The 11,915-nt window shown below is 31.0% G+C and overlaps 1 protein-coding gene across 1 annotated transcript; it reads left to right on the top strand.

The window, feature by feature from the left end:
- The first annotated feature begins 7,631 nt into the window (after positions 1–7,631).
- On the top strand, positions 7,632–8,659 carry LOC133188712 (alpha-(1,3)-fucosyltransferase C-like). Its single transcript, XM_061324211.1, has one exon. It carries the CDS (start codon positions 7,634–7,636, stop codon positions 8,657–8,659), a length of 1,026 nt encoding a protein of 341 aa, XP_061180195.1. The 5' UTR covers positions 7,632–7,633.
- The last annotated feature ends 3,256 nt before the right edge of the window (positions 8,660–11,915 follow it).

The raw sequence follows: 11,915 nt of genomic DNA, 5'->3' as shown, positions 1-11,915 counted from the left end.
AGGTTAACACGTAATAATGTATAAAACATCGTTAAAACACGCTGTCTGTTCAATAACCCGTAGATCCTTATATTCATGTGTCGGGACAAGCTGCAATTTCGAAAAAAAAAATATAAATTAAAAGCTGATAACTTCGATATTGGAATATTTCCGAAACTGCTGAAAGAAAGAATAAACGAAGATTCGCATGCATTCCTTTTTTCAAGGATAGGCTCTGCCTCTGGACAGCACAAATAAAATATTATAATAGGTAGACACAGGTAAACTTATGTAAATCAAGGGGTTAGGGCGGGGCCACAATGGGGAATCCAAGTTTTACATTGAAATATAAAGTAAAAATCTTCTTTTCAAGAACCACTTGGCCAGAAAAGCTGAAACTTATGTGGAAGCATCCTGGGGTAGTGTAGATTCTAAATTGTTCAAATCATGACCCCCGGGGTAAGGGCGGGGCAACAATAAGTACTACAAGGGGGGAATCAGGTGAAAAACAACAAGGCCAAAGTTACTCAGGTGAGCGTAGGGGTGCCATGGACCTATTCTTGTCACCCCTGATCCGCACGGGGATCTGCCACTTTGAAGAAAAAAATAAAAATTTAATTTAGTTAACATTCAATATACTTGAATTCGGCCATTTCAGTATAGTGTAGAAGTTAACTTTTTATGAACGTGCATAAAAATACTACATCCAGAACTGAAACAATATGATTTTATAGTTTTTTTATACGCCAATTCTGAGGAAAATTGCAACGGCATTACATCTCGCTATTTTATTTCGTCACCAATAAATAACTAGTTAGTGTACACTTGATATATTTGAACACTATAGGACATTTAGATTCTACTTTTGTTTTTTTCTAAAAACTGTTTGCTACATCTATATGTTACATAATATTTTGCTTTGAAAAACATAACAAAAAATCGATTATGTAGCATTGTTCAAGATAATTTTTTTCAGACATTGGGTAAAAGAAAAGGTTTTTCCAGGTTTTAGACCGTACCTGCTATTATGTAGTAATGCGTCACACTGCTTTTTCAGATAAAGCCACACGGTATTTCCGTTCAACAGGTAGGACATTTTCTTTTTTTCTTTTAATTTTACTTTAAGGTAGTCTATGTATGTAGTCTAAAAATGTATATAGTCTAAAATGTGAAAATCTGTCATAATAAATGTGACAATTTTCTTTATTTTTTTTTTATTTATTAATCTATTTATTTATTTTTGGTTGGTTAAAATAAACCAACAAAACCGAACACAAGGCAATATTTTAAGCGATGTAAATTTGGCAAACAGAGCAAAGATAAATAAGGAAAAAATGCATATAGGTCCATTTTTTTTTTCATTTATAAAAATCTCTATGTGTAGGAAAGAGGTATGTGGTCAGCTACAAAGTAAGTAGCGAGACATTAATTTGCACAATTTTTTTACTGCAAACCAAACTTATGTTTTCATACAAGGGCAAAATTTCCTTGGGTATGCCGATCCCCACCATTTATTAAATCGTATGTAAATACGAGGATTGTCCTAGAAAAAAAAGAGAAATATTTCTTAAACGAACTGTCCAAAATTAATATTATTTTGAACATTGCTGAGAAATATTTTCGTACTTTCGACAAAATTTACATCGACAAAATGTCTTGAGTCTGTTTCTGAGAACTAATGTGTAAAAACTCATAGATTTGAGATCATATATGTAATACATGTACATGAATATATTTATGACGCTATATTCACAAACCCTGTCTCTTAGATATTGTTAAATATCGAATATTATAGATACATGTATTGTTAAAATGGCGACGTCGGACAATAAAATTATAAGTACTCTTTACGGGTTTATGTGTAATTTGAACGTTAAAAATCTACTTGATTATAAATATATATATGGGATTAGAGTTTATTTGTGCTAGTTGTTATTGTTTTCCCATTCATTTTGTTTTTATGATTTTCCAATCTTTTCTTTGTCTTGAGGAAAGGAGAAGGCGTCCCGAAATTTCCATTGTTCTTGTCGTTGGCCATTGTTCTTTAGTTTGTCCATTTCTTTATCTATTATATTGACTGAATTATTTCGAAGACCCTGTTTGATTCAAATATTCACGAAAACTGTTAACTGCTTATATCGTCAATTAATTTATTGATATTCATAGGAGTATATCTACATACCTTAGAACACATTCTCTTAAACATATTGCCAAGCTGTTATATATAAAAAAAACTTCTATAATAAAACACCGAATTGCATCAGATGTCATAAATTGTTCACTATTTTGAGTTGCCAAAATACATGCAAAACGCTCAAACATGTCATTTTAATATATAGGAATTATTTTACATTTGTTATTCCGTAACAGTAAGGAAATATTGTAGAACAAAAGAAACCCAACTGTTTTTCAGATAATTCTTTAATGTTCATGGCAAAAAGTATATATGTCAACAGCAATTGCATGAGTACACATATAATTTATATAATTAATAAAAGACAGCAAAACTAGAGTGTTTTCTTATGAGTCCAAAAACAGATTGTTTGAACTCTGAATGAAAAATTTTATTCCCGAAGAAGACTTTGAGTCAAACACCTTAGCACAGAATACACACATTTTAACACTTTAACTGATAGTCATTAGAACATCTTCTTGTATCCTTAAATCACTTAATTTATCGTTTTCAATAGTTCTTCCTAAACTTTATACCTTACACGATACTAGAGACAACTTTATGGCCTCCACGGAAGTGTCCTTATTTTGTATACAAGACTTTTTTCTCCACTTCTCTGTGGTTCATATAACATGTTAGTTAACGCATGTTCATTGCCAGACCAAAGGTAGTTTGAAGTTCAATGCATTTTGACTCTTAGGAAACCCAAAAAATATACAAACAATACCAACATAGTTATTAAATATACTGGATCTAAAATTTTAACAACAATTCCACCTTCCATTCCATATGCCAAAAAGATTACCTGCTTTCTGTTTTGCTCATTAGCTACCAAAGTTCAAAACTAAACGCTTACAAAAAAAGATGCTAAATGATTGCAGAAAATTAAATGCAATGATAACTTGTTTTTGTTGATTTTTTTGCGTTGGCTAAAGGTTTATAAAGCATATAAAGTATTATGGACAATTTTAAGTATACTGTACATTCGTCTTTTGTCAGATGACAATTGAATCCCGAGTTTTATTGCCAGTTCTCCTCTTAAGTGCTCTTTTTCCATATCCATATTTCTCTTTTTCTCAAACATGATAGCATTTAAAATTTGGCGGTTTGTTCTATAATTGATTATTTATTAAGCCCGAAATTTCATTTCCCATGAATCGTATTACTTTAAAATTGAACGATTCCATTTTTAGGTCACCTGAGTCACTCAGACAGCAAAACTTAGCACCTCTTAATGAGCACCATGGGTATGAGTCACTCAGGTGACCTATTGCTATCCGTTTTTGTCTGTCGTCGTGCGTTAACTTTTCAACATTTTCAACTTCTTCTCCAAAAGCGCTAAACCAATTATAAGTAATTTTGGCATATAGCATCTATGGGTGAAGGGGAACAAAAATTGTGAATATCATGGTCCCTGCCCCCCTGGGGCCAACGGGTGGAGCTAAAACCACCAAAATTGATGCAATCTCTACTCCTGGACATCAAGCAGTCAAACTGTTGGCATGATTGTAATAAGCATTGGGCCCTCTACCAAAATTGTGAAATTCATGGCCCCAGGGTCAGGGGTGCTAGGTGGGGCTATATAGATCATATAGTGAAAGTATATTATTTCTTTGAAAATCTTCTTCTCTTCTCCAGGGTATTATTTAAACAAACTAAGTGCATGGTTAAGATAAGCAATGATGCCTTTTACAAAATTATGAATTTCATGGCCTTTAGGTCAGGGGTTCTGGTGTAGGGCGGTACACTATTGATTATATAGTGAAAATGCATTAATTCTTTGAAAATCATCTTCTCTGCTCCTGGGTATAATTTAAACAAACTAAGTACATGATTATGATAAGCAATGATGTCTTTTCAAAAATTGTGAAATTCTTGGCCCCAGGGTCGGGGGGGGGGGGGGTTATACTGATAATATAGTGAATATGTGTTAATTCTTTGAAAATCTTCAACTAAGTGCATGGTTATGATGATGAGGGTACCTCTACCAAATTTGTGAATTTCATGACCCTGGGACATGGGTTTTAGTGTTAGGATAGGGCTGTGTTTAATCTGTAGTGAAAATGCATTATTTCTTATAAAATCTTCTCTGCTCCTTGGCAAATCGAAGGCAAACAGAATAAAAGTTTTAAAAAGCAAGGATATTTTTACCAGATTTTTGAACATCAGAGACCATTTGGTCAAGTGTTCTGGTCCTGGCCAGGGCTCTATTAATTTGTATTCTAATGAGAGAAGTTATTCCCCTTTGCCATTCACTTTTAATAATTAATCACTGTAAATAATGCATTTGAAAGTCAATAGAATAAGAGAATTATGAAAAAAATGTTATTGTATAATACAAAAAGTATTTTCATAGTTTTAATGATCAGGTAGACTTGTAAATAAAAAATAAATCAAAATGAGACAAAAATAACTTTTCTCATTAAATGTTCTTCAAAGACCAAGAGAGGTCAATGTGAGAGGTCACAATATGGGGTTAAAAGTAGTACAGAAGAACTGATAGTTTGTTAATTGTCTGCATGATGATAGTGATAAATGGGGGATAGATTAGAGTTTAATTTATGAGTTGTTACTGAACACTAGACTAATTATTTCATTGATCCTGATCATCCTATTTCTCTTGCGCAACAAAGCTTCATCTATCAGTTTATTTTATACTCTGGATCCTTTAAATTGTTGTATTATACTCAGGTGACCGTTAAGGCCCTTGGGCCTCTTGGTACCTGAACAGGGAAGAATGCCTTTAAAGCAGGTTTGTAAAACTGCTAAGACTTGATATCAAAGACAGTAAGAGGACTGCTCCAGCTAGCAGCAGGATTTGGAAAAAGCATTTTTGAAAATGACATTCTAGCCAAAACAAATTGAAGCTGATTTATATAGATATAGTATATTCAAAAGTTTTAAACACTTAAAAAAATGAAACACTTAATTTTCCTTTTTGTAATATATTATTGAAATAAAATCATCGTAAACATGCTAACAACAACTGACTAATGAAATCAAATGCTCACGTAAAACACCTTTGATTTCCTGAAAAATAAATTTACAGATAAAGTAAGTCGTTTATTGTACTAACAATTTGTTTTAATTACAGAAATTAGCAGAAATGTCTTTAGAAATTTGTTTTTAGTACAGATATTACATGTAGCAGAGATGTCTGATTTGCAAATTATTCCCTTGTTTGTTTTTTTCTTTGGCAGACGAAATGTTTACATTCCTGTGAAAGAATTTGGCAAGTATTCTAGATCTGAAAGAAGAAATGCTTGCATTTTACTTTTACTGTGGTCCTGCTGCTCTTAAAAATGAGATTTCGACAAACTTTTCCTAAATATTTCAGGATGAGACTTTCATTTCCTGTTGTGCCTCCCATTCCTTCATTTGGCTGAATGATTTAACGAATACGATTTTCTTTAAAATACATTGTGACTTCCCTTTACAATCCCATTATTTTTTTTTACCTTCACGTCCTTTCCAAACCTATACATGAAAGTATCATAGGCCATCATTGCAATAAAATTTAATCAACACTACTTCAATAAGTATTCACAAGAGTTTTGTCTTTGTTTACCTCTTGGTTCCTGAACAGAAAGGGGTTTATTTTGTTTTGTCATTATTTAATGATGAGAAGTGAAGATACATGTATAACGAGCAAAAATAAAACTCAAAAATCCAAGAGGTAAAAAAAAAAAAAAATGAAAGCAGAGAAAACACATACCCCTTGAAACTTCAGAAATTGTACCAAGTGCCATGAAAAACATTCCGTATAAGTTGGTAGCTTACTGGTACAATCAATGTTTCTGACTAGTAAAACATTAAAAGATGTTATAGATGTTGATATATTTGGAGTCTTATAATTCTAGGTCAGTAGGATACATCAAATCAATGTATGAATGAAAATTAATATTGCGAATTGATATTTAATGTTGTCTACATATTTATACGTCGAATTGAAGGTTTCAATAAGAGACTTTCTCTTGTCACGTCGAAGGTTTTTTAAAAATAAATTCTGCTTCACAGGAATGCAAAAACAGGTTGACTGACAAAGGGTACAATAAGTACTCACGGGAATTCAATTTGATAAATATCTGAAATAAAAAGTGTTTGTGTAAACATTTTGGTCATGTAAATAAACAATAGACAAAATTTAAAATGTACAATTGGCATTTAATGTATTCGTACGTTAGAGGACACTTTTGTTTATTTTGTGCTGGGGCCTCAATTTTTAAATATAAAACTTGGAGAAGATGCAGTCATATCAATATTATGTTTCAGCTGATCCAAAAAATTTCTTGGATTGAAAATATCCCTGGAGCTTTAAAAGTACTTTCCAAGTTCATTAGGTTTTGCTATTTAGTTTTACGCAGGCAATCTGAGAATTTTTCTTCTTGTGAAGCACAGAGTGCTAACAAGACCTTTCGAGAATTAAACAGTGATAAAGAACATCAGTGTTTGTATGATAGGACTAAAGTAATATACTTTTGTTTATCATTTTTCAGAATTAAAGACTGTGAAAATAAATCAGTAAACTTTCTTATATGTATCATTGCACTTGCCTTTACACACACATGTTCAGTGTATGACCGAATTCTCTCTAGAAAAAAAAATACTCAGCTTCAATTAAATTGAGCTGTAATCGGCTAAATAATGTATTTACAAAGTTTTGTTTTTTGATTTTCAGAGAAGACAAACTAAGTTCTGAAACAGGGCACATGGATGTGTATAAGCTGCTTTTGCAATAGAGCTTGATACAATAACATGTATCAAGTTATCTCGGTTGTCTCTGATTGACTATCAGTTTTTAATAGAAGTCTTTGAAATTTAAAATGTATGTATCTAAATTTCTGAAGAAAGATAAATATAATAAAACATGCAAATAGCCTGGGGTTTTGATAGCTGCAGATTTGTAGCTCAATGGTTAGAAAAAAAAATGGGACAGACGACCATCCCAATATTTTCAGTCCAGGGAGCTTGACAGTTCTGCATCTATTTTTTTGATTTTATGTACATGTATTTTTTCAAAACATAATACAAGGAAACTTAAAGCCCAAATGTTTTCAAAATTTTCTTACATTACTTTACATATTACATTTATTTGGACCAAAACAGAATGCATTTAAAGATGGCAGATTCTGACTGAATAATGCTTAAATTTCGACATTTTTCCTTCCGAAATAACTTCAAATTCAAAATGTATATGACCTCCTTACTAAACTTAATAATTCATTCAGAATGACACAAAGACCAAGTTCGTGTGCACGTGATAAAATCATCAGAAAGACAAATCATTAGGCATATAGTAAGACTTTAAAAAAATACATATAATGTTTTAAAAACTGTTCAAGCCTTTATAATTCAAATAAAATATCCACATACTAGACCTTTTTCATGGAAAATATTTATTTCTTCTTTTTCAGGTTCTCGCAGATGAAAAAATTCATTTTTATGTTTGTCCTGTTACTATTTATTGGATTAGCATTCATCATGTTTGAATTTATGTATCAAAAATTGGATTTCGAAGAACATTCTATTAGCACTCCACAAAACTGCCCTTTGATAAATAAAACAGAGTGGAGAATATTGTGGTACAATATCCCATCCTATTTAATTAATGCGTTGAATTATACAAGTCTTAAAACACATGAAAAGCACCCAAAATGGATCTTTACATATAATATAAGAGATTTATCTAGGAGTGATGTTGTAATATTTACACATTATACTATGGGTGAGGTGCCACCTAATAAAACAAAGTGTCAGATATGGGTTTTTAACACTATGGAAGCTCCTAACTTCATGAATAAACATTACCAAAAATGGAATAATAGTCTGGATTGGCTGATGTCTTATCGCATGGATTCGGATATATATCGACCATATGGAATACTTAAGAAACGGGCGACCCTTTTGGTGAAGAATTATACGGAGGTATTTCAGAAGAAGAAATATTTTGGTGTTTGGATGTCAGGACATTGTCCAGTGCCGTCTCGTCGTAAAGATTACATACTTAATTTAAAGAATTATATACAGGTCGATATGTTCGGATCTTGTGGGAACGCTGTTTGTCTTAGTCCAACTCCAGGACTAAATGAATGCTTGCGAAACTTTTCTCGTGATTACAAATTTTATTTTGCCTTTGAAAATAACATTTGTAAATACTACACGACAGAAAAATTATTTAATATATTTTTGGGTAATTTAGATGTTATACCAGTGATTAATGGACCACAAAATGCAGCGGAATATATACCTAACGGAACGTTTATAAACGCTCTAGATTTCCCTTCACCCCAAGCATTGGCAAATAAACTGAAAGAAATTGGCTCAAACGAAACTCTTTTTATGCAATACCTTAGAGAAAAAGACAAATACATAGAAATTGGTTTAAATGAAATATTTCTACAGTCAATGTTCCAGATATTTGACAAAATTAATCGAACAAATGGAAATATTGTAAGACGCAAAGAAAGCATACAAGATCATTTCTTTGCGATAAAAAAAGACTGCTAATGTTCTATTTATTTTCCTAAAAAGTTAATTATTTAAAGTTTTGTTTTAAATCAATAGAGATCTATTAATAATATGCGATTGCGAAAAAAAATCAAAGAAGTATTAAAAAGGCGGATTGCTAAAGAACTTCAATTGCGTGATAGAAAGGTTACTATTATATTTTCTTAAAATGAAATTATTATACTTTAAAGGATGTATTCATAATTTCAAAAGAATTTACCCATAGGAGAGAACAATTTCCCAGAAAGTCAAATTTAAAAATCAATGTTCATTATTTTTTTTCTACCGTATATTGGTTTTAACATTTTTCAAATTTGCATTTTGAACTAAGATTTTACTAAGACATTTATTATGAAGCATGATTACTAGTATATTGTCAACACATTTTGAGTTTGTTATCTCAAAATGTTATTTGATTCCCCCCTCTTATTACTTTTCATTGTAAATAATGATAATATTGGGGGTTTTATTTGGGTTTGTTTTGGATGTGTACTTATTTTACAACATATCTCCGTTGATATAATAAAACATGCCATTAATGTATCAAGAAAGAACATGTTTGAAAGATAGATAATTAAAAGAAAATATACAAGACCCTGTTAAAATTTATAATAGGCTTTGAAAAGACACGAATTTTAAACTGTACAAAAGTGTGGCACCAGGTGGATTCGAACCACGGCTCAAAAATTTTATTCAGTGTATATACCCAGCTGTTTTTTTTTTCTTATCTTTTATTAATCAATCTTACAATAATACAATGTATATATATAACACAGTCAATATCCACTATATGTAGTCAACATCACTTTATAAAACAAATTGAATTTAAAATATGGACAATAGGGTTCCGTCTCTTTCTTTCAAAATGGGATTTTTTCTCAAAAAATTCTTGTAAAACATCATTTTATTGTTTTCTGTCTTATATAGATGATAATAATTACTGTATAATAAATGTAATTTGTGTATTTGCAGAATCTTATCAATTCTAATTTTTGACTGCTTTGTGTAAACAACTGTTTCCTTCTATAAAAAGTAAATTTACAAATTGATATGAAAAAATTAACGAAAAAAGTATTAACTTTCTCCACACTACTAGGAAATGTTGTTAACAAAAGTTCCTCAATGTCTCAAGTGTTATATATACTATTCTTACAGTCCTTCAACAACGACTGTAACTGATATATGATAAAATTGTTTTTAAAATCTTGTTTACATGTATCTTTACATTTGACAAACATGTGCATTTAATCTTCACATTCTATTATATAGTGGATATCTACTGGAAACCGTTTTACCAATTTTAAACAGTTTATCATAGATAAAAATTCCACTGTGAAAAATTTTTGTTTTTGTTTGTTTGTATGTTGTTAAACGTCCCTCTCAAGAATTTTTCACTCATATGGAGACGCCACAACTTGCCGGTTTAGAGCTGCAAATTTTGTCCTATACTCGGCACTTACGGCCATTGAGCAGTGAGGGATCTTTTTCGTGCCAGCACCTACTGCGACATGGGACCTCGGTTTATACGGTTTCATCCGAAGGACCGGTCTCCACGTCCCACAGTGGGATTCGAACCCGCGACGTAAGGATCAACTCCTTACTTCGCGACTCTAGAGCAGACGCTCTAACCACCGCACCACGCAGGTGACTTGAAAAATATTAAAATCAAGTTCTACAATATCAGGAGGTATACGCAATTCTTTCAGTACATTCTATCTATTACCAAGTTTTACTGTATCCTCAAATGTCAATTTCTCTTTCCAATATTCGTTTGACACTGGAGGTTCAAACAATTACTTTTGTTAATATCTTGTAAAATATTTTAAAAGTGCATGAAGAAAATCCATATTTTGGGTTTTGCACTCTTAACTTAAAATTAGGCAAACAGATATTCTTCCTGTAAACATTATTTTGAATAACACTTTTTCACTCTTCTTCAATTATAGACAATAATGTTGAGGAGTCATTTTGAATAAGTTTTGCACTAATATCTGAATTATATTTATGTAGTATTTCTACAATAAAAGATGCATGTAAAAATCCAGTTATTACTTAATAGGAAATGTCTCTAATATGTGTAATACCAGCTGTAATAAAGTGCTTCCACATCAGCGTTTTATTTTGATTGACAATTTTTGGATTTATAAACAGTAATTAAACACATCATTTACGTTTTCATCATAATCAACATCATCCCTCAATGCATACCACGCACTAAACACTTCAGAATAAAAAAGGTGGTAAAAATTTTAAATCTTTTTGACTCAATCGTAAAAGGAATATTTCAACTCCTCCTTTTAAATCACAGATTTTTGTTAAAAAATAACTAAATATATCTTTCCATACATGTTATTTAGTAGAACACATACACTTCCCTGAAAATTTCAGTCTAAAAGAAAACATTTTTAAATATATATCATTAATTTTTAAACCACTATTTCGCCTGTCTCCTTACTTTATGATAGTAACTCTTCCTTGAATTGTTAACATTCATTTTCTCCATAAATTTAAATTTGCTTAATGTTTTGTACTTTGTTTCTCCAATTCAAATTTTCACATTCTGATTGTTTCTACCTAAATAGCACCTAAATTCTTTATTATATTTGTTTCTGTAATATCATATAAATTTTTATCATCTTCTAAAAGTTTTCCAGACCCTATACACATGATTTCAGACTTTGGTATATTTATTTTTGCACTAGATGCTCTTCCATACAATTCAAAATTTTTCAATATTTCAAAAATAGATTTCTTATCACAAACTGACATTGTTGTATCATCTGCATGTTGAAAAATCAATGCAGTTTTATCAGATGTAGGAATATGTACACCTTTAATAAAGCTATTACATTTAATTGCACAACTTAAAGGTTCTGCACATAATACTAACAGCAAAACAGACATTGGAGAGCCTTGTTTTACTAGTACTGAGTTTTTGACTGGAAAGTATTTTGTTAGATTTATCACTGCTTTGAATACCTGTATTAAATATTCTTACCTATTTTCTAAAACTATTTCCAAAACCAAATAATTTTAACACATCTAATAAATGTTCATGACTAACTCTATCAAAATCTTTTTCTTGATCAATTTTACAAATATAACCTTCTATTTCGCCCATTTTAGACATTTCTATAATATCTCTTATACTAGGCAAGGAGTCTGCGATATCTTTCACAATAATACATGTCTGACTCACAGAAACAATATTTGGTAGCACAAGTTTGAGTCTATTGGACATCATTCTTGATCTTAT

This window comes from Saccostrea echinata, unplaced genomic scaffold, assembly GCF_033153115.1.
Source record: "Saccostrea echinata isolate AGI-Se365-2 ecotype Australia unplaced genomic scaffold, CSIRO_AGI_Sech_v1 ptg000016l, whole genome shotgun sequence".
Taxonomy (NCBI): domain Eukaryota; kingdom Metazoa; phylum Mollusca; class Bivalvia; order Ostreida; family Ostreidae; genus Saccostrea; species Saccostrea echinata.
The sequence above is the reverse complement of the archived record's forward strand: the minus strand, read 5'-3'. Positions and strand labels throughout refer to the sequence as shown.